The sequence below is a fragment of the Podarcis tiliguerta genome, assembly GCF_965153285.1.
Source record: "Podarcis tiliguerta genome assembly, chromosome: 2".
NCBI lineage: Eukaryota > Metazoa > Chordata > Lepidosauria > Squamata > Lacertidae > Podarcis > Podarcis tiliguerta.
Window position 1 is genome coordinate 81,677,909 of NC_139535.1, and position 27,231 is coordinate 81,705,139.

The following is a 27,231-nucleotide window of genomic DNA, read 5'->3' on the forward strand; positions in this document are numbered from 1 at the left end:
CTCTGGGTACCAGCTGGCTGTGCGTCACACTGCAGTTCTTCAGCGCTGAGCATTTAGTCTCTTGTTCTGTTGCTTCACCTCTGATATTTGGCCTTTAAGACTCAGGCCTCATAGACAGCCGTCTTCCAGGTTGCAATGTTGCAAGTTTTCAAAAGGAAGAGGTCCAGGGTGGGGTGATAAAATAGAACTGTTATAGTCCACTTCTCTGAGGATTCTTAGGGAATTGTCTTTCACAGATCTTTCGAAAGACTTAGGAAACAATTCAAGGCAAGGCACACATGAGAAGCCATTTTTTTGTCTTCTGAGCGTGTTGTCTTGTCAAATGAAGAGGGTCAGTTTAGCAGAACTCTCACAGGTTATGATAATGAAGCAGCAATTTCACAAGGAAATCACCATGTTTGCATGTTCTGTTAATATGTGTGTTTGATAAAATGCATCCAAGTAAACAATTTCTGTTTGTTAATTTGGTAAAAGGAAAAATAGATATGGTATAATGATAAAAGGAGAATTCCCTGGGTGCCTAGATCCAGGTCTGTAGTAAGTAATCTTTGGTGGGAGAGCCCAGCAGAGATTTAAAATCTCAAAGCATTCAGCAAAGTTAAGCATGGAAGTATAGACTGATAGACCTTTAAAATATCCCTTCTATGTTGCTTCCAAAGTTCCTCACTTTCCTTAGCATAGAAAGAGACCACATGTTTGGTAAGTTAAAAATGGCTTACTTACAAACTCTTTAAAAGTTATATTAATATGCTTTTCCATAGAGCAGCAAGAAAAGACAGGCAGTATGACTTAGGTTCCAAAATGGTAAATGTTTCTAAATTATTTGTATAGAAACACAAAGATGACTTGCTGAAGTCATGTGGTCTAAGCTTGGAGCATTCAGCTTAGACCTCCTTAATGGTAGGGTTCACATGGTGGAAGTGAGAGAACAAAGCGTTTGGTAACCCTTCCTACAAAGGTGAGGGGGAGTGGCATAGCTAAGCCTGGCAGGAAGTCTTTCTTATTTATTTATTTATTTAATCTTTGTAGCATCATTTATCCATAGGTCTCAGGGCAGTTCACAACATAAAAATACAACATAAAAACATAAAACACATTAACCCCATTTATTCATTCATTAGATTTAAGCATACTGATTTATCAGTCTTAAACAAGACTGATTTATCCCACAACTTCATCCCATAAATTCAAGAACAAATCATTCAGCAGATTACAAAAAGCTGTCCAGTGCTTGCAAGTTTGTTTTTTGTTTGTTTCTTGTAAGTCCTCTTCAGGGACTTATTTTTTTATGGTCATACCCAAATAAGGCGAAAGTCAAGATTCCCTCTGTTAGAGCAGTCATTTATCTTTAAATTATCAGTACACTCCAATCCCCCCAAGTAGCATTCCAGTTTTGGCCATTAGTGTTTAATTCAAAAGGTTTCTCTTTTACTTTTCTCATCTAACACACTTTGGCCAGCAAGAACCCTGGGAAAATAGAGAGAGATCTGAATCTGGTTGCAGAAGGGATTGTACATAATAAAATAAAGTGTCCCAGAAAAACACATTGCGCATAGAGAATCTGGGGCATGACTGTATCCCCAAACGTTTTGCTTACAGGTGCTGATCATTCTATGGATCCTATGAATTTAATTAAACTTTTTGCCTCTAACATGCTTTCCTTTTAGCAAGTGAATCACTATCCCATGCTGCTGGACCAGCATAATCATGCATACATAGTGCAGATACTTTGTTCGCTTTCTTTTTCTCTCAATGCCCCCCTGCATATAACCAGTATTAACATATTTAAACCCTGAGTTTACTTGGGGTTACTGCTTCTCCCACTCTTTCCCTTATGAAGGCAAATGTTCCTTGCTTTAAAAGTCTGTGTGGGTTATTGCTGCATATGTCACCCTGGAACCATCTTTCCTAGGTATCTGGATATGATAGAGCAGGCTCTTGCTGCTGGTGAAGTTGTTCTGATTGAGAACTTGGAAGAATCTGTTGACCCAGTTCTAGGTCCATTGCTTGGCCGTGAGACAATAAAAAAAGGAAGGTAAGATGGTGGTGAATCAGAAGGCTCCTCATCTGCGGTTGTCAAGTTCTGGATGACGGGAAAGCTTGTGTGTTGTCTGACAGGAGCTGCTGTCGATTCTGTGGGCAATATGTGTGCAAGTTCTGGTGAACTTTCCTAGAGGCCACCAGAGGAAATTATTCTCCAAGCCCAAATTTCAGGAACCAAAATATTGTAATGGTTGAGTTAGGTGGACCTTCTCAATAATGGTGCAACAGTGATGGGGTGTGCCCCCTCCCCCAGGAGATGGTGTCTCATAGTCAAGTTGGAGGCATCTTTTAAAACACTTCTGTTGCAGCAGCTTTTGAAAAATGGTGTCCTGAGTGATAAGAAAAAAATAATCCAGCAGGCCAATACTTTTATATCATGTGGTTCTATTTTAAATATTTGTTTTATTATTAGGTCCAGTGAGTATTGGGAAAGTGATCACCATAGAATAATAAAAATAACAGCAGTCACACATAGAAGACTCAGATGTGGTTTGCTGTACTCTTAATTAGAAGAGGCAAGTCAAATAAAGCAAAGCCTCATGGACTTGATAGAAGAATAAAAAAGCAAACAAATCCTTTTATATTAAAGTAATGAAAAATGCTCTTATTTGACAAGCTTCTTCATTCTGATATTCAGCTGTCATTCCTCCTTTTTCTTCACTCCTGTCTTTTCTGTTCTTGGTTTATTTCCTCTGGTCCTTCCACAACATTCCTCTGTCACTGAAGTGGAAATGTTACAAGCCATGACACCAGTCTATGTGCCTAACCATTAAAGTATATTCTTGTGGAGTCCTGATCATAAAGCCATTTTTAGTGACAACTCTGCCACGGCCACCATGTATGTGAAGTGGCCTGTGTGACAGACGTCCTTGAGGTGCCCTGCACACTCCCTTATTGAAAAAGTCATGCTTTTTAATTCTGAGAGGTACAGTGCATTCTTATCTTCATACTACTGAATACCTTTCATTTCATAGTGATATAGCGTTGCTTTAAAATAGTCGTTCAACTTCAATTTGGTACTTCTGTTTATTTCGCCTAAAGGTCAAGAATAGCATTGTCATGTGATGACTTAGGAAAAACCCATTCCCACAACCTTATACGTATATATATGCAACTTGTGGGAGAGACGTTGGAGATAGATGAGGACTCTTGTTTTCCTTTCAGGTGCATTAAAATTGGAGATAAAGAGTGTGAGTTCAACCCCAATTTCCGACTGATTCTCCACACCAAGCTTGCAAACCCCCATTACCAGCCGGAAATGCAGGCACAGTGCACCCTCATCAACTTCACCGTGACTCGGGATGGCCTGGAAGACCAGTTGCTGGCAGCAGTTGTCAGTATGGAGAGGCCTGACCTGGAAGAACTAAAGGTAAGTTGCAAGCTGGCTGCAAGCCTAAAATGAAACCTTTTCCCACTAAGCCTTCCTCTACAAAATGAATTTTGTACAGTTAAAATGTACTTCCCGCTGCTCATGACACCCAATTGGAAGCCAAAGACAAAATAAACACGTACTCCACAGGCCAGCACATATACTTTCTCTTCTTGCTCCCCACTCAAATGCAGTGGCATGCATGCATGCATGTCCTTCCTTCGTAGTTGGCCAGAAGAGAAAGTGGCAGAAGGGTCAAGAAGAGAAATATGCCTGGAGATGGAGGGAGGCGGCAGTGAACAGGAGGAAACCAGGAGGAGAACGGGTGAGAAAGGAGGAGGAGCTAGGCATTGAGCTGGCTGGTGGCTATGCATATGGTTTTCTTTCTGATGTGAGGAAGTACAGACTCTCTCCTGGGTGGAAAAAAAACCCCAACTTGAGGGAGCAACATTGTAGGAGGTGAAAGACTATTTTCCTGTGGGTTTTCTTCAGTGACCAGGCAGCAAGCAGTAATAGACAGTGTGGCTGTTTTGGCCCAGTCCACATTCTGAGGGCATTGCCATTTTTTCTTGGCCTCTTCTCCCTGTCCTGCTCCCATGTGAAGTGACAGCACTGCAGAGGCCTTTCACAACCTGGCCTCATTTCACCTCTCCCCTCAAGCAGCATTGAGGCACTGCAGAGGCCTTCCTTGACCTGCCTCTGGCCTCTTTCCCCCTCCCAGCAGCTGCCCTATGCAGACTGGCCTGTCTCCATTGCAAACAGCATCTGTGCTGGCTGCAAAATCTGAACGGTCCCTCTACTCATGCTCATTCACTCATTGAAAAAGGCCACTAGTCAATCTCAATGCCCTCTGTTTGTTGGTGCTCCTCATTCCACTACACAGTGTTTGGTGTGCTGGTGGCAGTTGTGACCTTTCCTCCCTCAACCCCAACAGCAGCCAGACAGCTGGTGGGAGGGCACTGTTTGCAGAGGCACTTCATATATTTATTTAGAGCATTTGTTCCCTGCTGCTCAGCCAAAAAGTCTCCCAGGGTGGCTTACGTACAAGACACTTGAATAAAGTAGACAGAGTCCAGAGAGAAAAGCCTGGCAAAAGTTAACCGAATGAAGCAGAATATAGCTTCATCAGGAAGGAACAGAGAGCTTTTGTCTTTTTGCAAGGCCTTGCATGGCGTAATGCAACTAAACATCCAGAAGAAAGTTGCCTTGCAGCTAGGCAGCAAGTGTGTTCTGCAGTAATCTCAATGAAGGTAATGGCAGCTTCCTTGGTTGCTATGCAGCACCTCCCCATCCCCCACTTGGTTAGTTGACTTACTGACAACAGAAGTTATCTCTAGATTACACACTGAATAATATCTGCTATTGCACTTCCAACTGGAGAACAGCACTCTTGCTAGGCGTGGCCAGCACTGCAGCCCACAAAAAAAATATATTCAGGGTTCCACAGATCTGGGGCTCAGACTTCTCCTGGGCCACCCAGTAACAACACTCGCAGTAAGATTTTCTTTCGGTGGCAGAGCCAAAACTGTGGAATGTTCTGCCTACTGAGGAAATTTAAATGCTTTTAGAAAGAACGTGAAGACATACCTTTTACATCAAGCTTTTGGAGGTGAGGGGAGATGCAAGCTGAGAGCTCTTTTGTCATGTGCTGTTTACATTCTATTGATGTTTAAATTGGTTTCAGAAATATGTGTCAGTGTGTTTTAATATGTTTTACAGCACCTGGTGACTGTAGGGTGAAGGGCAGTTTAAAAATATCTAAATGAACAAAATAAATAAATTTGCTGCACAGATTGTTCCCTTTGCTGGGAGAGTTTCCATGCCACATAATAGTGCCATATAATAGTAGCAAGCTGTATATATTTCACCCCAATGGTGTTGAGCAGGTATTTTGGGTAGCCTCCGTGTGTTGGCCATAATATGTAGGCCAGTTGGAAAGGTGTAAACAAATTCCCATTGGTTTTAATATCTGTGAATCATATACCTAAATAGTTATGAATCACACACTTAATTAACTGCTAGGTAAAAATAGTAGCAGAACATATTGAGGGGGTTGGTTATCAAGTTGCTTATAGCGTACTGATGTAAAAGCATCCATCTTAGACTTCTCTGAACAAAGGCCCTTTAAAAAATCCGACAAATAGCCAAAGAGTCAAATGCTTCCTTGAATCAAAAATAAAAAAGTTTCCTGTTGAAAAATGTGACCTTATTTGTTGTTTAATATTCAGACTTCTTATAAATTTTATGGTGGCATCTTCATGGCTAGTCCATTGAAAATCTATCAAGGATATAAAATTGTTATAATCTTGACAAGGCAGCTTGTAAATTTAAAATATGAATCACAGTAAAAAGCTGGGCCAGTATATGATATAATGATTTGGTTTGGGACTTTTTTGGCCCAAGGATTGTGCTGCCTCATGTACAACCTTCCAGAGGCCACATGCCAGTGGCAAAAGTGTGCAGAGGAATGAGTGTGCTTCTTACCTTTGTACAGGATGCTACATTCCTGCTGCACAAAAGTTGGAGGTTTCTACACATGAATCTCTCTGTCCAGACAAGTGTATTGTTGTTATTCAGTGTTGCGCCCCCCCTCTATGTGGGTGGGTGGGCACAAGAGAAACAGAGAGAGAGAGAGATAGAAAGATAGAGAGAGAGAGTGGGTGGTTTTGCGGAAAAGTCTACAGAAAAAATACCCTGCTGCTGGTGTTAGGAAAATGCTTGCTGTGGAAATCAAGGCATTAATGTATTTTGTGTTTTGTGGGGGGGGTCTGTACCTCAACTCTTTACAGTCTGATCTCACAAAGCAGCAGAATGGATTCAAAATAACTTTGAAAACTTTGGAAGACAACTTGCTGTCCCGCCTCTCTTCTGCCTCAGGGAACTTCCTAGGGGATACAGCTCTAGTGGAAAATCTAGAAGTCACCAAACAGACAGCTGCAGAAATAGAAGAAAAGGTAAAAATGCAAACTGGGTCTGGGTGGATATGCAGGGAACGACCCCTGCGTATGCATTTTGTCTTAAGAGCTAGGAAGTTCATTAAAACTTTTAAAATGTATCTTCGGTCAACTTGTTCTGCTTGGAGACTAGAAATCATTAGGAGGCCACACACACTTCGGTTCTGGTCAAGTCTAGGAATCTTCCTGCTTCAGAATAGATGGGCATTAAATGGGCAATTCAAAGTGAAGTACAAATAGCAGTATCCAATGTAAAGACCATAAAACTTTAGCACTATAATAAGATGCCTTAAACCATTCCAGTTTAATACCAAGGCTTTTTATTTAACTTCAGTTAATTCAACATGCATTACATTAACTCAATTAAACTTGGATTTCAGCAGAGGCAGCATGACAAGATCCGCTGAAGTTTATGTGGTCCAGATTAAATTGGCAGGAATTCCAGCAGTTTGGCACTGATGTGGCTCCCCTGGGTAAAAGATCTGTCTTTTACAACCATCCTCTTTGATAGTTGTCTGACACACATAATTTGCTTTGCAAATTTCAGTTGCATCTTTCACATACAAGTAGCTTTCTGCAGCCATTGGAGCATATAATTCCAAGCTGTATCTATGTACAGACTACAGAAGTTCCCATGCTGTTTGTATGGGTGGTTCTTAAACACATACATGATGTATGTTTGTAGAGGCTAGCGCATCATCAATCTTCTTTTGGAATTCCTTGCCAAGTAATTTTGTAAGAAGGCCTTGTACACTTCTGTACTATAAGATGTGGGAAAATATTATTACTATTCATTTCATTTCTATACTGCTTTATATTTTAAAGAAAAAAATCTCAGTGGTTTACGACCTAAATTAAAACCTCAAATACAGCAATCTAGGATAAAACATTACTGAAGAAAGTCAAATATAAAGTATACATTCAAAGCAACATAGAATCTTAGATTTGGAAGGGACCATGAGGATCATCTAGTCTAACCCTCTGCAATGCAGGAATCTTTAGCCCAATATGGGGCTTGAACCCAGGACCTTGAGATGAAGAGTCTCATGCTGTACCAAACTTAAATATTATCTTAAAGGTTTCAAAATAAAACATTACAAAGGAGATCAGCTACAGAATTCAGATTCAATATATCAAAGTTTTTTTTGTTTTTGTTTAAAAAAAATCTTAAACATTTCCCAAGAAAACATTTCAGACATTGGTTTCTGAGGAACTTGCAAATGAATGAAGAAATCTGTTGGAAATCAGGATAGTATCCAGCAAAGGAATTCCATTACTACAAGGACTCCTGGCCGCACAGCAAAACTTTCTGTCCCTCTCCTCTCTCTCCAAACCTGCTCTGGAGGTTATCTTGGATATGATCACAGTCTAGGAAAATAAGAAAACTATGTTTACAGGAAATACTTGCTTGACAATAAAGATTCTACAGGAAATACTTTTTTGATGGCTTGATAGCAGGCATGCTCTTGCGTCTCAGCAAGAGAGACACAAAATATGTCTACTCTCCCAAGGTGAGGATAAAGAAGGGCGTGGGAAATGAAGTGAGCAACCCTAAGTATCAGCCTAGCATCTGTGGGAAGGTCAGTACAGGTTAGGTCAGAAAGGACAGTCTAAGAAACTTCAGACTTCCCCCCACCCTCTCTCTCTTCTTTTTCATATAGACAAATCATCCTCCAGTGCAAGGTGAGTTGCATCTTAACACTTCCAACAAGAGGAAACTCTGAGTGCGTATGAGAGGAGAGAGTGGGGAGGGAGGGGGAGTTTTGTTGTGCAGCCAGATACCACCTTAAGTTTCTTGATGACCAAGTTGCAAGTAAGATGACATTTGAACACCTTTCCTCTTCATTCCTTGGATTTTACATTACTGGAGCTTTTCAGTGGCAGAAGAAGCAGGCAGGTGAGGAGAGAGGAGGCACTCCTGACACACGTGCCATGTTGTTATGTCTAAACCAATCAGCTGAGCTTATGTCATCTCTATGGAAACAAAAGTTTGCACGAATGAATGTGGTTGTCTTACATCTTCATGGCTGGGTTTGCCTTTCCATTCCTCTAGGTCCAGGAGTCGAAGGTGACAGAAACAAAGATTAATGAGGCAAGGGAGCATTACCGTCCTGCAGCAGCTCGTGCCTCCTTGCTGTACTTTATCATGAATGACCTCAATACCATCCATCCCATGTACCAGTTTTCCCTGAAGGTACAGCATTTATGTGTTTGGGGACTTCCTCCAACTTCCCAGACAGTTTAAATTGTGCTAAATCTTACGAGTCAAATTGTAGGAGTACCCCATTGCTTTTCAAATATAGTGACAGCTGGATTTCAGTGGCTCTTTACTTTCTCTGTGCTTTAACTGCTAACCATTTGTACTACAGGATTGCTGGTTTTGACCTTTAGAGCTCTAAGCAGCCAGGGACCAAGAGATCTCAGGAATTGCTTCCTCCCCTATGAACCCACTCAATATCTTTCTTCGCTTTTTTGCTTCTGAACAAGAGGGAGAAGCATTTTGGTTGCAGCACCTAAATTTTGGTAGCATGTGAATCCTTTACCTGTTTTTAATGTTTTCTCTAAAACTCTTTATATTATGACCTTCAGGTTGGTTTCTTTTACTCCTGCTATTTTCTGGTCCATTTTCTGGTTGTTATTTCACCGTTGTTGTTCATCATCATCATCATCATCATCATCATCATCCTTTTTACCTAGTAGGGACTCAAGGCAGCTTACAGATAAAATAAGAGCTAAAAACGTTTGTTTTGATTCATTTAAAAACAAACATCTCTATCTATAATCTATTAAAAACATACAGATAATTTCAATAAAAACATCACGGCACCAGCTCTTTCATTAAAAGCAGTCATTTCCCCAAACACTGTTGGAATAGGTTCTTCACCTGCTGGTGGAAGGACAACAAGGAAGGAGCCAGTCTAGCTTCTCTAGGGAGGGAGTTCCAAAGTCTGGGAGCAGCCACCGAGAAGGCCTTCTCTCATATCCCTACCAAGCGTTCCTGTGAGGGTGGTGGAACTGAGAGAAGAACCTCCCCTGATGGTATCAAAACCTGAACAGGTTCATATGAGGGAATATGGTCTTTCAGATAGCCTGGACCTAAGCTGTATTGGGCTTTACAGGTCAAAACCAGCATTTGAATTGTTTCTGGAAACAGGCCAATATCGAGTGGAGCTGTTGTAACAAGGGTATTGTATGCTCCCTATAACCCTATTTTAACCTCCATATTTTAACCTTGTATTTTAGTTCATTATGCTGTGCCATTTTTGCTTTGAAGACTGCCTCAGATATACCTAGGTGTAGAAAGGCAGGATGAAAATATTTAAATAAATAATTCAGCCTTACAAATGAAATCCCTCTTTCAGAAGCAGCATTCCGTAAAGTAAAGACAGTGTGATCTGTGACAGGTTGCGTGTGCTTTCTGAGAACAGATTTACTGAGAAAAGCCATGGCCATACAATGACTTCCCTCAATGTGCCTGTGCCTGTAACAGACCAATTTTAGTATCTTCTAGTTATTGATACACCCATTTAATATAGCCAACATCCCACACAGAATCTTTTTGCAGATCATTGTGTCCTAGAGCTTTCACGGACTTAAAATAAGAAAGAAATGTGTGTGCTGTGTGACACTTTGGTTACAAAAGATCCACAATCTTCCCTTCAGGTTGCAGAGAGCTTGATATCAAGCTGCAGTTACATATTGCTAATGAAATGTGATTCTCCCCTTGAGCTAGAAGAACCTCATTTGCCACTGAGAGTTTTCTGTGTAAGATGGTTATACGAACGTCACTGACACATCCTAGGGTGGTGCCTGTTGATGGCAAGATGGGCAACCTTCCCATGCCTGGGCAATCTTTTGCATATTCAAATGTTGTGCATTTCGCTTTTCATTTTCAAAATTGCTTTCCAGACTGTTACGTGGCTTGTGTGTTCCTGCAGTCTTCTAAAAAAAAATTAAAAAGAGGGTGAGGTATCTCACTTCAGGGTTTGGATGCAGCCTTTGAGGCCCCTTCTTCTGGCCCATTGGGCTCTCACTGGGCTGCATCTCCTCTCCTCTCCCTTGGCCACACCCGTCCTAGCCCTGCTCTGTGTCCTCCTTGAGTGGAAGGTGTCCTTGGAATACCCCTTGTTTGGCTGGATGAGGCTGTAGGTGCATGCAGAACCTTTAACTTTAACATGCCTGGAATGTCAGGGTCAAATATTTTGCTTCTGGGCCTGTTCACTACTAGCACCTGGCCTCCAGAAGGTTCCTCATCAGGGAATGTGGTCTTTGGACTGAAGAAGGTTCTCATGCATCTTTTCCTGTCATGTAAGTAGCCCTGGAGAGGGGAGTAACCTGGCCCCAGATTGTGTGCCTTTTTGGGCTGCAAATCATACCAAGAGGAAACCTTTTACAGCCTCCAAGACGTGATAGGTTAGTTAAGAAGTCTCTTTGAATCAATTGATTCAGTAGGTTTGAAGGTACTTGTAGAAATCTACTGAATCAAAGATAAAGGCTGCTTTACAGAAGATTGCTGAAACATTGGTTTCAAAATTTATCATATCAACCCCCCACGAGAATTAAATGGGCCTTTGCAATAACTCAGAGAGAGCTTTTAAGAACAATGAAGGAAAAAACTGTCCTGTGAGTAATATAGTGATATTGCATGTCTAGACGTTGTGTTGCTATAAACTAGTAGTATTTTACTTGCCGAGGCTCTTCAAATCCTAAGAAACAACTATTTTCCAGCTGTAATTTAACTTGAGAACCAATTTTTACCATCTGAAAGCACATTCAGTGATTTTTCCTACAGTATTTTTTCCCTTATTCAAGTGATGAAGACTTACAAGTGTTTCTTTCTCATTTGTTTTTCTCTTTCTAATAATCCCAACTCTAGCCTTTATGAAACATTCAGTTCCTGTGGCCTGGGACAGCATGTGTCCATTGGTTTGGCTGCAGGAAATATTTTTTTTATTTCAGATTTTTACTTGACTTTATCTTCTGAGTTTCCTCTAGAGAGGATATAATGAGAGGAGCATTTTCCCCGGGGAGGCCAGTGTCCTTCAGATAATCATTTTCAGAGAAGTGTCATTTCTGTTGCCTAGGGAAAATGAATATTTTGTCTGTCTTTGAAAACCTTGTGTTACAGATATTTATATCTTCATTTACTTTCTTATCTGGTTTGGGCTAGGCATTCTGTTCTGTGGCATATCTTTTAAAAAGACATGGAAAAAACAGAATGTGTGTCTTAGTTGGAAATCATTAATGAAATGCTCATATTATTTTCCAGAAACATACAAGCTTACATTTGACAAATTTTGTTTCAATTGGTCTACAATATAAAGATTGTGAAGTTACAACATTCAGATATAACTTGAATCACCCCTTAAATCAGAGCTGACGTGCTCCTGTTTGGAGACTGGATCTGCAGATTTTCTGCACACACACCAAGCAAGATCCCACCAGTTTTGGCAATGGGGACAAACATAAATTAAACACTGTGATGGGGTGGGCAAAGAACAGTACCCTGATGAGGATGCAAATCACCCCCTCTGCAGTCATTGGGCTGATCATTTGGTGGATGGAGAGGGAACAATAACACCTACCCCCCTGTACAGGTGAGGAGCCAGATGCTTTGTGCATGTGAGAGTGTGCATGCAAGACAATGGAGTGGCCCCATCCACTTTAAGCCCCATCCACTGCTGCCGTACATCCCCTGGAGGATTGGCCAAGGGCAAATGTGGCCCTTGGACCAAAAAATGCTAGCCTCCCCTGCCTCAAATTTTCAGCTATAAGACTAAAATAACAAGAGATACACAACTGATGCAATGACTGATGGGAAAGAGTGCTGTGGCAGAACCAAAGGACAGGACAGGCTGTATGAAGTTGGGAAAGAGGCAGTGTGTTCATTGGATAGGGAGCCTGATGATGGGTCAGGGTGGTGAAACAATGTGGGGTGAAGGCAAGAAGGCAGGGACCAAGGAGAAAACTGAGCTAGGGCAAAACTGAAGATGAGTTCCAGTGACAGCAGGGATGGTGATCGATTGGCAAGAAGAGAACGAACAGGCTAGGGAGCTTCAGGGAGTTAGGAGATTGACAGATCTTTACTTGGAAAGCATGTGGCTTTAAGAATGGCACAGAAAGAGAAAAACAAACAAACCAGTAATTGTCCCATTGCTGCAGCATTATGATAAAATTCTGAGAACATCAGTTACTTGCAAAAACTTGCTGCTACCCCCACCCCAATTTTAGGGGAAAAGATCCGTTCTAAACTTTCAACCCGAAACTATTTTTTTTGAAGACACAAGCTGAATCTGCCATATAGTTTGAGTGGGAATGTCAGTCCAGGCTGGTTCCCATATTATGAGACTTGCTCTGCCTTGTTTCCTCCCACTGTGGTGGCAGTTCAGTTTTTAAAAAAGCACAGCTAAAGGTTGCAGGCACAGCAAGAAGAAACTGGACTGGCCCTCTTTAATATTTCCTTATCTTCCTTGCTTCCAGACTGCAGCGTGTGACACAACATTAAACCTCTAAAACTTTTTTTAAAAACTGAAAATTGGGTTGCTCAGATTCTGACCAAGGCATCGTGAGACATGCATATGCATTCCTGAAATTGCATATCACTCATACCCTGTCTAGTTGCACCCACAGAATCTCAGTTTATATCCTGCACATGTCCAATTGAAGGGAATCAAGGGGAACTTTTTCTTTTGAAGGAGATTGACAATGAAGAGGGAGATTCCTCGTGCTACCTGCCAACTTTTTCAATCCCATTGATGGATAATGTTTTGCCCATACTTTCCAAGGTTGGATGGAGTGAGCATTGTATTACTGAAGCCAGGAATGTTTTGAGGTATTATTGTAGTGTCTCATGTAATTCATTTCTCCCTGTCTCTCTCTTTCTCTCCACATCTAGGCATTCAGTGTTGTCTTTCAGAAAGCTGTTGCAAGAGCCTCGCCAGATGAAAACCTAAAAGAGCGAGTAGCCAACCTTATTGATAGCATCACCAGCTCTGTGTTCCAGTACACAACTCGGGGGCTGTTTGAATGTGACAAACTGATTTACACGGCCCAAGTCACTTTCCAGGTAAATTGATTATTCCCTTGTAGCACCCTCTGCAGTAATGATTGGTGAGCCACACCCACTCTGTGGCGGTGTTCTGTTCATCACTTGCATTAGGGATTCCCAAACTGTGTCTGTAAAAATCCAACTGAGCATCATACAGCATCTAGCACAGCACATTACAGTTGCTACAGCAAGCAGAAAAATCCTTAAGTGGTCCTCCAAGACTTCCATCAATTATCAAGCACTTATCAAGTTTGGGACCCACTGACCTACAGAATAGAAATGTCTGTGATTTGTCCCATGGACAGTTAGGCCCTCATATCCATATACAAGTTATGTGTACAACTAGGGTTGGACAGATCAATCTATTTCTGTCCTGTGCTAGTTTCATGTGCTCACAAAACCAGCTCCATGTTGCCCTTTTCTCCCTCCCCTCCAGGTGTATGTGTGTTTAAAGTACTTCCCTGATATTCTCTCTTTTTCTTTAATATTTTACAGCTGCTTAGAGCAGCGAATACCTCCTCTGTGGCCACCAGGATATTTTTGTAAGGGAAAAGAAAATAGTTCCCCCCATAGGTACATGGGGGCAGCCATCATTTTCTCCATACAATTCTCCAGAAAGTGACTATAGGCAACTCCCCACTTGCACACATTTGAGTTGTGCATGACCACTGACACGTGTGCCATTTTCTGCTCTGAAAGAGGGTGGGGTGGAACGGAGATGGAATGGGGTGGGGCAGGGTGGACTGGACTGAAAGGAACTTGTGTGTGTTCTGCTGATGCACACAGCGGCCAGGAACGGAACCCCTGCTTAAGTGGGGATTCCCCTGTACACAGTATGAAGTAAAATGCTCCAGGGAGCATTTTAAAAAGATATATTTTTGGCTGCATGACCATGAAGGAGATGTGAGCTGCTTGTTAAAGAAAGAGAAAGGTAGCCCTTGGGGCAACCTTGCAAGTACAGTATGGACCAATGCACAGATTGGTTTACTGATTATCCAGAATATGTTCTAATCTGCACATTGGTCCTAAGGAGGCAAAGTGGGTAGGTTTGTTCCCAAAAGTGGAGCGAACTGGAGTCCTCCCCACCCATAGGTTATACTGGTGCTTTTATTTGTAAAGGTTATTACTTGCTTTAGTTATTTCAGGTCCATCTTTAAATGTAAGTTCAAAAGGAAAGAATTAAGTACAAAATGTCTGCAATTCTAGCACCAGTCCTAACATTCATGCCTTTGGGTAGAATTCCGCTGGATTGTGTGTGTGTGTGTGTGTGTGTGTGTGTGTGTCCTGCAAACAAAAGCCTTTGGGTTTGTCGTTGCAGATACTTCTGATGAATAAAGAAATTAATGCTACAGAACTTGACTTCCTGCTAAGATATCCAGCCCAGCCAGGAGTCACCAGTCCAGTAGACTTTTTGTCAAGTCAGTCATGGGGTGGCATCAAGGTAAGCTGTTTTTAACTCATAAAGTCTTTTATATGTATAACCAATGGATAATATCTACTATTAAATGTAGCCTAATCTTCCATGTAAAAAAAGTTTTTTCAGTTATGTTGGCCCTTCCCAGAACCCAGCACGACCAAATCGTTCAAGCGAAGCAGGGGATGATGGCATTGCTTAGCCACAAAGAATGAAGTTAGTAAAAAGTACTACAGAATAAAACTCTTAGGGTTTCTTGTTCTTTGAGAACTGTTCTCTCTTTGGGTTCTTTTGTCTTTCCTCGATTTCCTGAAATGCTACCAACGTAGTGGTTGAGGGAATTTACCCATTTTCCTAGTGCCTAGTGATGTGTGAATTAACACAGGGCAGGTCCACACTATGCATTGGGAGCACACCCAAAAGCGCACCATACATTTAAAGCACATGAGTTCCTCCAAAGAATCTTGGGAGCTATAGTTTAAGGGTCCTGGAAATTGTGGCTGTGTGAGGGGAAACTACAGTTCCTAGGATTGTTTGCTTTAAATGTGCATTGGATGTAGTGGTGGCTGGTGCTCATTGGAACTGGTGAGGCAGAAGGCGCAGAGGCCAACTGTAGGTAAACCCACAGCCAATGACATGCAGAGCCAACAAATTATAGTTTTACCCCCCACCCCCACCCCATTGATTTCAGCAAGGGCAACACTTGAGATACTAAAGTGGATAACCATTGCCACCCTCTGGACTGGATGTATGAAATAAGGGAAGCAAGTGTAAGCTGTCTGAAGGCAGACCAAGGTTGATGGGGCAGTGCTCCATTTGCCCTAATGGACCAGCCTTCACTGGTTGAATGTGTGGTGGATACGCCCACAGTATGTAATGTGAGTTTCTGAGAATCACAAGTGGAGAGAGTGCTGCTGCACTCAGGTCCTGATGGATGGCTTCCCATCACATCTGGTTGGCCATTTTGAGAACAGGATACTGGACTAGATAGGCCAGCAGGCTCTGCTTATGTTCCTATTGGGGGAAACTTCTTAATGATAAGAGCAGAACAACGGAAGCAGTGACCTAGAGGGACAGTGGGCTCATGTACATAGCCGCCTCCAACTCTCTGATAGTATGGAACACTGAAATCCAAAAAAATGTCCTTAAGCAGTTACAAGTACAATGCTGAAATACAGTATTGAGATTATTCTTGAAGGGTTCTTTTTAAATATACAGTCTCCTGTCACCTTCCAAGTGCACCATATTGCAAAAACTTGGTTATATCAACCTCTTAAACGTTAACAATAAAGCTGAACTGGACCACCAAGGACCTGCAGAATTATGCATTTTAACAGCAATATCAGCAAACTGTTTTGCACAGTCCTCTACAAAAGGATAATGTGTAGAGCCTAACGAAGCACAAAAACAATCCATGAACGCCAAATTGGTTTCCTCCCTGGAAAAAGAGCAACTGATCACATCTTTACAATAAGACTTTCAACATGTTTTCTTTCTTTCTTTCTTTCTTTCTTTCTTTCTTTCTTTCTTTCTTTCTTTCTTTCTTTCTTTTTTTCTTTCCCGTAAGTAAAGGGGGAGATATTTTCCCGCTTCATCAACTTCAGAAAAGTGTTTGACTCTATCTGACAACTTGGAGCTGAGCCTTAAATTGTTACAAAATGGAATTGGCAAAAATATATACAGTCTCATCATATCTGTGTTCCAATCCATCAAATTCAGGATATGGATCGGAAACAAAGGCAATCAAACAAGAGAGAGGTGTAAAGCAGGGAAGCACCCTCAGACAGAGTCGCTTCAAACTACATCAGTGATGTTTTGACCCCATTGGAATAGTCATAAAATCTAGGGCTGTGTCTAAATGACTTGCAACTTGAATGTATTCTTTGCAGGTGACCTAGTCCTACTGTTACACAGTCGGGAGAGAATAGGAATAACTTTGCAGCTCTTTGAAGACTTCTGAATTACAGGGTCAAGCCTGGAATGAGAAAATGAAAACAAGGCCAAAATCCCCAAGCCAAGCAAGATTCTCTTGCAAAGCAATTAAAGCTGAACATGGCTTTAGGTGTGCATGCATTGCCTTTGGGGAACTTAGCAAAAGTTATCAGAGCCCTGCAGGGGAACGTTCTGTAAGACCATATCAAGTAACAAAGATATTAGGCCTGTTTGGATGTGATTGGACCCTGGATTGTCCTCAGGGTGAGACTTGGAGCAGGTTTGGAGCTAGAGAGTGCCTACTATCCTTTTAAAAGGAAAGTATAATTTCCCTGTTGATTGTGGGATATTTAAATAATTGGGCTATCATGGTCCAATTGTTTGCTTCTTTCTTCAGGGAAGGAAATGTGGGAGTTGTGTGTCTGTACGCACATGCGTGTACACAATGTGGATTTTTTGTTTTGTTTTTGCTAGTGCTGTCTCTTCTTGAGGATAATCTCAATAGAAATTTCTCAGCAGCCCCAGAGAGACTTTCCTGCTCTAGTGTCCCTAAAACAGGGAAGCCTGTGAAACCTTCAATAAGAAATCTACTTCACATTAAATAGTTTCTAATCATAAAGCAATGAAGAGAGGCAGTTGCATCTTAAAAGTGCAGAGAGGAACTGCAGGATTGCCATAATGCTGTGATGTCAGCCACAGTAACATAATCATTGCTACTGTTCATTTATATATATAATATCACTTTTCAGCCCAAAGCGGTGAACAGCATTTTAAAGCAACCAAGTATAATAAAATGCCATCAATCAAAACAATATAAGATATTACATAAGCAAAAGATCTAAACTACAAGATCTGGACATCTTCCGGGGGGAAAATAACACCTACCTTTTCCCTTACTTTTTGCCACTCCTTGACGACTAATCTTAGGGCTCTTCTTTCTCTTCTTCTTACTCACATATAATTCCCTAGCAGTTGATAAAGTATTTTTAAGAAATCAAATGTGAAGGAGGAGGTGGTTTACACACCCTGCTGCATTCTGTGGGGGATTTGAGCTCCTGCCAAGTTGTCACTGTGATTCAGGTTGGATGTGTTCAGGCTGTCTAGCTCTCTCTGCTTAGGGCTGCCCTGTTTGAAGAAAGTTGCTAAAACTCTGAGACTAAAATAGCCTCACTCATATTTCCCCAAAAATTTGTTTGGGAGAACAAACACACCTAGTCCATTAATCTTTTGTTCAGCAGAAATTTAGACAGGCCAGTCTTTCATTTTAGACAACTTTAAAATATGTTTTAGTTATGCAGTAGAAGCCAGCTTTGGGTTTTTATATTTAAATTTTTATTGGTTTCATAATTTTTTATTGGCTTGAGTACTGTACATAAAGCTTCTCATTCACACAGACTGTAGTTTGTATTTTATGTTATAGCCGGCAAAAATGTGGGAAGTAAAGTTGTATCTCGGGTGATGAGGTCCATAACACTCTGCAAGGGCTTGTTACCAGATTGTCTTCTATGAGGTGTGGCTCTGATAATCTTATTCCTTGCTTGAAGGACGTTCCTTTCTCTCATGCCTTCCACAGCAGCCCTAAGCTATGATGGGTTCCTGCAGTGCTTAGTTTTTTAGGGTTGGGATTTTGTTGTTGCTACAGATTTCAGAACTGCAGTTGTATTTCTCCATCTCAGTGCCTTCTCTGCTTCATATTTTTCTGTGTGTCATAGTCTGGACCATGAAGGGGAACTCTGATTTATCCACACGTTGGGGAACATGCAGTGATTGCTCACTTTCTGTATAGGATTTTATTAGTTGCTCTGTTTACTGTTTACTATATTCTTTTTATCATGTTGTAACCCACCCTGGGACTTCAATTAAGGGCCAGTAAAAAATAAATAAAATAATGTAGCTGGCTTTCTTTTATTTTTAAAAAAATCACATTGATGTTTGCGATGTATGACTGGAAGCTTTAAATACACATTGCTCAGCAGAAATGTCTCAAGTCCTTTACCCACTAATGCGAGAGAGAGAGCGAGAGAGCGAGAGAGAGAGAGGTGGTGTTTCACCCAGGGTTGTTGTTGATGAACTGAAAAGGCAAAAAGCTAAACCAGCTTCATGGTGGAGAGCTCTTTGGAGCCTTCAACCACCAGTGCTGCCATTTTTCTACACAGTAATAAATGTAGTACTGAGAGTGTACGAATACCTGCGATTGCTACCTTCTTCAGATTCCAATTTATTCTACAGTGGATGATATAATGAGAAATCATCTTTTCTTAAGAGTTTAAGGTTATGCAACAAGTAGACAGTGAGTGGCAAGTCTGTTATATCTGGTCTGCCACAGCTCTTGAAAGCATTGCCCTCCCTTTCCCCTCCCCAAACAAAGAACCAACAAGTTAACATCAAACATGTTTGCCATGTGTAGCTTCTTTTCTTTATTCTTCCTGCCACAGATAAGGCACCCATGGTTTCCATTTGTGACCCTGCCAGGGCCCCAATGTATCTTAATCCTTATCCCCCCACATCTTATTATGACTCCCTTATCAGTGTTGCCTACAGACACCTGAATTCCTTGACAGAAAGACCCAGTTCCCAACTCTTGAATTTTCCCATGTAGTGGGCTGTCTTTATATAAACTCAGATGAGTGGTTACCTAACAGTATTGTCCACACTGACTTGTATCAGCTCTTCAGGATTTCAGGCATGAACCCTTCCCCAGCTAAAGACTTAAAGAACTAAATACCCTTTGCATAAAAAGCATGTGCTCTGCCACTGAGCTATGGCCCTTTCTTCATTTCTGTTATGCTTTCTTTTCTGAATGTAAATGGCTCAGCCAAGAAGAGGGAAGCTGCTTGTTATGAGTTGAGGATACACCTGGCTAGCTTGGATTAATCTTTCCACCCTAGCCCCCTCCCCAAGCCCAATCATTTTCATCTTCTATTTCTGAAGAGGAAGAATATTCATTATGTAGATATGAAAAAGCAACTGAAAAGGCATTGTTTAATAAACGTGGTGTTGAATAATGAGCTCTAAATAGTGGATTCAGCTTTCAAGAGGAGAACGGCTGCAGAGACAAAGATGCATATTAATGTTGTATTTATAATTTTGCAGAATGCAGATGATAAGATTGTGTGTGTGGCTAAAAGATAAAATAGCAATTCATGTATTTCGCATTGAAGAAAAACCAGTATTTCCTTGACAAAGGCCTTTCTTTCTCCCGCCCTGTGTACTTTGTAGTTCTGTTAAGTTTCTATTCTTGTTGACGATTGATTTTGACACAATCTGCTGAATTTATGCAATGCACAATGATATTTTTTGCTAATGCTGTCACAATCTTTTGATCAAGATGGTCTGATAAGATTGGCCTACAGTTTACTTGAGTACCCATGTTTAAAATATTAGTGTGGTATCAGCATCATAACTGAATCCCTCCCATTTTGAAAATCTAGATCCTTTTTAGAACAGCGGTGGGCAGTGGTAGGTTTGCAGGATCTATTCCATATTTTTTACTAGAATTCAAAGGTCCCCCAACTAGGGCCAGGTGAAATAGTTGTACTCATAGGCTCTGTTCATGCTTGTGTTTACTGTGCACTCACTGTGTTTCCTGAGCTGGATTTTTTATCTGTGTTCAGCCGACATTATCCAAAATGCATATGCATCCTCCTGTGCTTTGTTATAAGATACTACTGTTTGATGTGTCATTTCTCAAACCAGCTTCACACTGATTGGAGTCCTTAAGTCATTCTTAATCTGCCTGCAGCTAAGATGTGAACAAGTTCGCATAGGATAAAGACATCCCCACCCTGTCAATGTACAAAGCAGAAACAAATTAAAGGTGTTCTGATATGAAAGCTAGGGGCGAAATATCTGTGAAATACACTAAAAACGCAACTCTGCCCTGAGATCTATAGATGAAGGGCAGTTTGCAAATTCTAGTAGTAATAGTAGTAGTAGTAACTCCACTGTGTTACAAGATGGTAGAGTGAACACCACTTGGAGTTAAGGGACAGGGTGCCTCTGAGTACACAAGTACAAATTTTCAGAATCCAAACTGAACTCTCAATCCTGTCATAGAAAATCTGCTCCTAGTCCCACCTACCCTGCCCAACTTCATCATTTCAGCCTAATTTAGAAGAGAGGGAAGCCTTTTCTTGGCACTATTTTTAAACAGGTTGGAGTAATAATCTGTTGCAGATCTATTGCAAATCACTTGGTGATCTACCAGTAGATCCTGATCTATCTTCCTGTTTCACAACATCTTTGTGTTGCCCTGAGCAACATTAAGAGCCAATACTTAGTGTAACTATTTAATGGAGGAACCTAAATTTAAGTGAAATTAAATGAAAAGATGTGAACTGTATCCTGAGTGTTGTTGTTTTTTTGGTTTAGCTTTACCACTACAGGTCATCAGTGTTTGTAGCTTGGTCCTAGGTATGTAACAAGGCACATACTTACTGGTAGCAGGTAAAAACAGGGGTCAGATGGGAAGTGGTATTTCAGTCAGGAGCACAACCATCCCTTGATTACCTGGAAGTGGATCAACTAGTTTCAGTAAGAGAGGGAATGTATTTGCCTAACCAACCCTCCCCCCTTAAGGCTGCCTCCCAATCATGGACAAGTGAAATCCTTTAGAGATGACTGGTTTTATTGAGATCAGATCACTTATATGCCTCTCAGGAATTCAGTAGAAGTCTCATTGAATTCCTGTTGCAGAGTTAGAGCTATAGCTTTTAAGACTCACCAGTGGCTCGTTGTTGGGGCTGATAGTCTAGAATGGGGGCATGGACATGTCTTCAAAGTATCATATAAATTAATTATGCTCTAGATTTCTGTAAAAGAAATTGCATAGTAGGAAGATAATCCGAGAAATGATTGGCGTGGGCAGACTTAGTGAGCTTGTCAGACGTTATAATAGTAATAAGGGTGATTAAAATGTAGATCTTGCGTGACATGCTGATTGAAGTTTTACATACCCATCATGGCTTTATTTTTACTTTCATTAGACTTGTGCTCATGAGTTGAATAATTCAGTTAATGCAGCCAAACAAAGAGCCAACTCCAGCAAACGAATTATATAAAACAAAATGTAGTCTGGAGGAAAGCAAATAATTCATTGTTTATACCAATCCTTTGAGTTAACAGCTTGCTTCCCAAATGAAATAGTTTTCCATCAGTATGAGCTCCATTACATTCTAGCTTGATGATGTTGTCTTAGCACTCCATGTCAATATTCTTTCCTAGCTGTCAGCTTTGAAGAGCTGCAAGGATACTGGAGAGGGGTGGGGTTAGATTCTTCATCCTGATCCTTCCATGCTATATTCTTAAGTTGTAAGCACAGAGGCAGATTGCAATGTATGAACACCTGAGAAGTACTTGTTGTCTATCCTGATCACATTTTATGCAGAATACAGTGACCCAAAACTAACATAAATAAGACCATGTAGCTGTTCTGATCTTCCGCTGCTGATTAATGGAAAGTTGTGGATAGGTGTTTATTTACAAGGTTCTTGCCAGATGTTCAGATTCTAGAACACTTCTAGAACACACTTGCTTGTGTTCACATATATGGGGGGTTCACCAATGCTGCATTCTCCAGTATTTCTTATGGTGCCTGTGGCAAATGCTTTCAGTAAATATTCCCTCAAAAATCCACAGTGCCTGAGAGACTGTTTTTCATGCCCAGTCACCTGAGAGTGGGGTTTTGGGGGGGTGGGGAGCGGGGGAAGTGGGGTCACTGAAGAAGGGTTTGCTTTTACTCCAAAACAGAGGAAGTTTTATGTTAGTCTCTTTTTTCTTAACCCCCCCCCCACATCTGAAATTAGGCAAATAGCTATGACACCATTCTTCTAGAACTCTCTTCCCATGGAGGCTCACTTGTCTCATTTGCTATTGTGTCTCGGGTGGTAGCCAAAACTCTAAATTTCCTCACGCTTTTACATCTGATATATTTTTTCCTGCTGCATTTGTTTTTAGTGATGCTCTTTACTGTTATAATGTATTTATTAGTTATCCTAAACCCTCCTTGGAATTTTGAGTGGAAAGTGGTATAGAATTGTTTTAATAAATATTCTTTTAAAACACCACCATTATTACCAAACACTTCATTTTCATATAGTCTTGGCTTGGATCCACATGTCTGTCATATTTTTGAAGGATTCATTCCTTTGGTTTAGTCTGATGGTAGTTTAATCCATTTCACATCTTCTGGTGGAGCGATAAATTAAGAGGGCATTTTGGGAAGAAGAAGCAAGCAAGAAATGCTTTGGTTCTATGGAGCCCAGATATTGGGGGGGGGGGGGGAATAAGCAGTGTGTTGGTTGTTTTAAAGCTTCAAGCCTTGGTGTTATTTCTGACTGTCCCTGTGCAATAAGATACACAATTCCAAAGACACGTAGCAGAGGAGCAGTGCAAGGAAGCCTGGCAAGGAAGCAGGGCAAGGAAGCCTGGGTGTTATGGAGAACAACACAGAAGCAGGAAGTTTACAAAGAGATTCCATAAAATTCGGCAGCATTAAAAAAAATGCCAGAGACCCACAGTCACTCTCTTTTCCCCTGAAAGAAAGAAATGCAGTAAGATGCTTACTTAAAAGAAATATAAATCAGGTGCTGAATGATAGTGCTGACCTTGGTTGAATCTGGCTGAGATGGCAAAAGTAACATGTTTAATTAGAGAAAAATCATTACTGACATTGTTCAGGACTGGAAATTTCTTATGGACCTTTTGTGAAAATGAATTTGTGATATGGGGATTTGAAGTTTGAAAAAATACTGGTTTATGGAAGATAGAATGGTTGGATTTTAAGGAATGAGTATTATATGTAGCTGCAGGCAGAGAGCTGAGAGTCCTTTTACTCTTTCTTTAGTTTTTTCCCTTTCTTTCCCTTTCCCTTTCCCTTTCTTTTTTGGGGGGAGGGCTCCCCTTTTCTTTCTTTCTTTCTTTCTTTCTTTCTTTCTTTCTTTCTTTCTTTCTTTCAACATTGTTCTTTTTTAGACTAAGTAGCTGCTTTATCTTAGTATATTAACTGTGAAAAAATAACTGGGTAATGGGTATACATTTTTGTATATCTATGAATAGGTTTCAATAAATATGTTAATGAAAAATAAAGATAGTGCCGGCCTCAGAAGGGCTCCTGGCACTTGAATTTTCATGAAGCATCTCCAGGAAGTACCATCCATGTGAGGCTTCCCATTCTAAGTAATGGCCAGCTCTCTTCTTCCAGGCACTGTCATCCATGGAACAATTCCGCAACTTGGACCGGGATATTGAGGGTTCTGCCAAACGCTGGAAAAAGTTTGTGGAGTCTGAATGCCCTGAAAAGGAAAAGTTTCCTCAGGAATGGAAGAATAAGTCTGCTTTGCAGCAGCTGTGTATGATGAGAGCCATACGTCCTGACCGCATGACATATGCTGTCAGGTAAGTGCTGTACACATGGTGACTGAGTCAAGCACTGTCGGGTAATGTGAAAAACTAAACCTTTCAACAGTGTGTCCAAGAAGCACCAGACATGTCACAGAACAAATGCTTCAATGTTTTCATGTATATCTATATTCCTGGCTTAGAGTGCAGCTTGCTTAATTCTACAGTGCAGTTTCTTCCCGTTCTTTCTACTCTCCACTTAATCAGAACAGAATCAATCAGTGATGTCCATTTAACCTCAGCCACTTTCAGCATTGATTGCCATCTACAGAATGCTGATGATGCACACTCTATCCAGGGGTTTCAGCCTGTCTCCTTTCACCCACTTCAAATAAAATTTATGCCCACCTTTCAGGCATTACCTTTTGGGCATCTGTCCATAAATTGGAACTCAGCACATCCAACCCTGGATACATGCATAACCTCTTTGTATTGCAAATTAAAGGGGCCTCAAAACACTTTCAAATAAATAAATTGGAAAAGCCAGTCTGAATAAAAAAAAATTAATACTCAAATTACCTGACATGACACAAAATAAAACATGATTTCAGATTCATATTTGAATGTAAGATTAAATAATTTTCATTTTCAAGTCTAAAGCAAGATATAATTCATAATGGGGGGCTCAAAACAATTCGTAAATGACTGATTTGTATGGGAGGTAGATAAGTGTGTGCAATCTGCTAAAATTATCCTTGGTAATAAAAAGTTTCTCAGGATAATAAACCGAAATCAAACATTGTTAGCCACTCTAAGTTCTTGATCAGTGCTTGGCACAATTAGAACCTGATTTTTCCTGATGTTTCTGTCACCCTAGTTTTATTGTAGTGGTATGTGGTAACTGCATTGTTTTTGTTCTGCATTGTTTCTGTTTAAAAGAGAGTTCTGTACTCCCTGAAAGAGTGAGTTCGAAGATTGTATCATGACTTAATAAACAGAGACAGAAACAAACATTTGGGACATACACACCTCCATCCTTTGGGAGCAAACAAACCAGGAAGTCCTCCATTACCTAGATTATCCCATTTCATCCAGACCAGGAAATGATTGTTAACAGGAGGGGTGAACCAAATATGACAGGTGGGGGGCACCTATCAATCACCTGATGGGATTATGACATCAAGTGACAATCTTCAAAGAAGCTCCTTGTCTGTGGTAACTGGTGTAGAGAGTGACCTTCTTTGAAGGTGAATTGTCAGTGCCAATCAGCTGATAAATCATCTTTTTTACAATAATTTTTATTGAAAATTTTCAGCATAAAAACAATAAAAGCCAAACTAATATAAGAAATCTAGGGAAGAAACCAAAAAAGTGAGAAAAGAAAGAAAAGAAGAAAGGAAAAAAGAGGATAATAATACCAAGCCTTTTATCAGTTATACCTTAACATGAAAGAATGAGCCCTCCCAGCTCTCACCTGGGAGCTTCCCCCTCTTCCCTCAGCCTCCCACCCTGAGGGATCTTTTCTGCCCTGCCTCTCATACAGAGACCTTCATCTTTTGTCCATCACCTTACTGTGTATTTCTTCATTAGCTGATAAATCACCTTCAAAGGAGTTAATCTCAAGTGATGGGTGCTGAAAACTCATTGAAAGGCCCAGTGCCAATCAGCTTCTGGGTGCCATGAGGCAGTCCTTTTGAAATCTGTTAACGCGAATCCTAATTATGGGTTCCCTAGTTCAGCCAATCAAAGCAACATCTTTACCTGTCCCACACTTGATGTCAGGTGGGTGTGATTTGAGGAAGATGACCTCACAAGCCTAGTTCAGATCTCTACCAGGCCTAATTTGGGTTCCAGACTGGAGGTTCCTCACTGCTGGCTAACAGCTTTCAAACAAACCAGGGTAGTAAAGAACACATCTTTTTGCCACACTTGCAGCCCTATTGCTCTTCCTTGCAACGTGACAGAAAACAAGCAAGCAAATTTTCCATTAACTTAGACTTTCCTGTTTGTTTGTTTTTTAAGTTGGCTTACTAGCCAATAGTAATGGTAGACTGTGTTTGATTTATAGGCTAGGTAAAGGTAAAGGTACCCCTGCCCGTACGGGCCAGTCTTGACAGACTCTAGGGTTGTGCGCCCATCTCACTCAAGAGGCTGGGGGCCAGCGCTGTCCGCAGACACTTCCGGGTCACGTGGCCAGCGTGACATCGCTGCTCTGGCAAGCCAGAGCCGCACACGGAAACGCCGTTTACCTTCCCGCTAGTAAGCGGTCCCTATTTATCTACTTGCACCCAGGGGTGCTTTCGAACTGCTAGGTTGGCAGATGCTGGGACCAAACGACGGGAGCGCACCCCGCCCCGGGGATTCGAACCGCCGACCTTTCGATCGGCAAGCCCTAGGCGCTGAGGCTTTTACCCACAGCGCCACCCGCGTCCCAAGGATTTATAGGCTATTTTGCATCAAATCTTGACTTCATAAAAAGTACCCGTGCTTGATGGGAAGCCAGGCAATCTTATACAGGAACAGCATGAGATAATTTGATAGTAATGATCACAAAGTTCCAAAATCTCTTGGAGGATATTTCATTATAAACCCCTGCTCCCATTGCTCCCCACCCCCAATCAAATCTAAGCTTGTGTTAACACGAATCCCCATCAATCACTTTATTAAACCACAACTGCAACTACTTTTATGTTGTAATTTATTATTTTGCCTTTTATTGTTGCGTTTAATTAATCAGTTGTTTTGCCTTTTATCATTGGGTTTCATTATGCTTTATAATGCTTTAAAACTCTTTGTGGGATGCTTAATACAATGCGAACCATCCTTTGGGCAAAAGAGCAAAGGGGAGACAATCTTTTAACATTTATAATAAATTGCTGCTTTTATCATTTATTTCCAACTCCTTGCCTGCTACAAAACACTTTAACTTCTGCCATTCTCTTAAGGCTTTGCTTTATATTTCTTCATTAGAAAACATTGTTGTGTGCAATCAATTTTGTCATAAAGAGAGAGACAAATGCTGCCTATCCAAGGAGAAGAACAACAGCTCTTGGTGACTTCATTAATATCAGCCTCATGCATTTTAACACATTCTAGTGCAAGACACCTGCCCCCTGTCTCTCAAGTTTTAAGA

The 27,231-nt window shown here is 41.0% G+C and overlaps 1 protein-coding gene across 4 annotated transcripts in view; it reads left to right on the forward strand.

The window, feature by feature from the left end:
- Positions 1–27,231, forward strand: part of DNAH9 (dynein axonemal heavy chain 9) — a 183,395-nt gene that overhangs the window by 123,205 nt on the left and 32,959 nt on the right. For all 4 annotated transcript variants that reach the window (XM_083429627.1, XM_083429628.1, XM_083429630.1 and 1 more), the window contains 7 exons: positions 1,913–2,035; positions 3,208–3,412; positions 6,202–6,366; positions 8,420–8,560; positions 13,262–13,432; positions 14,733–14,855; positions 23,962–24,155. In XM_083429627.1, the coding sequence (XP_083285753.1) occupies positions 1,913–2,035; positions 3,208–3,412; positions 6,202–6,366; positions 8,420–8,560; positions 13,262–13,432; positions 14,733–14,855; positions 23,962–24,155 (1,122 nt within the window). The remainder of the gene's footprint in view (positions 1–1,912; positions 2,036–3,207; positions 3,413–6,201; positions 6,367–8,419; positions 8,561–13,261; positions 13,433–14,732; positions 14,856–23,961; positions 24,156–27,231) is intronic.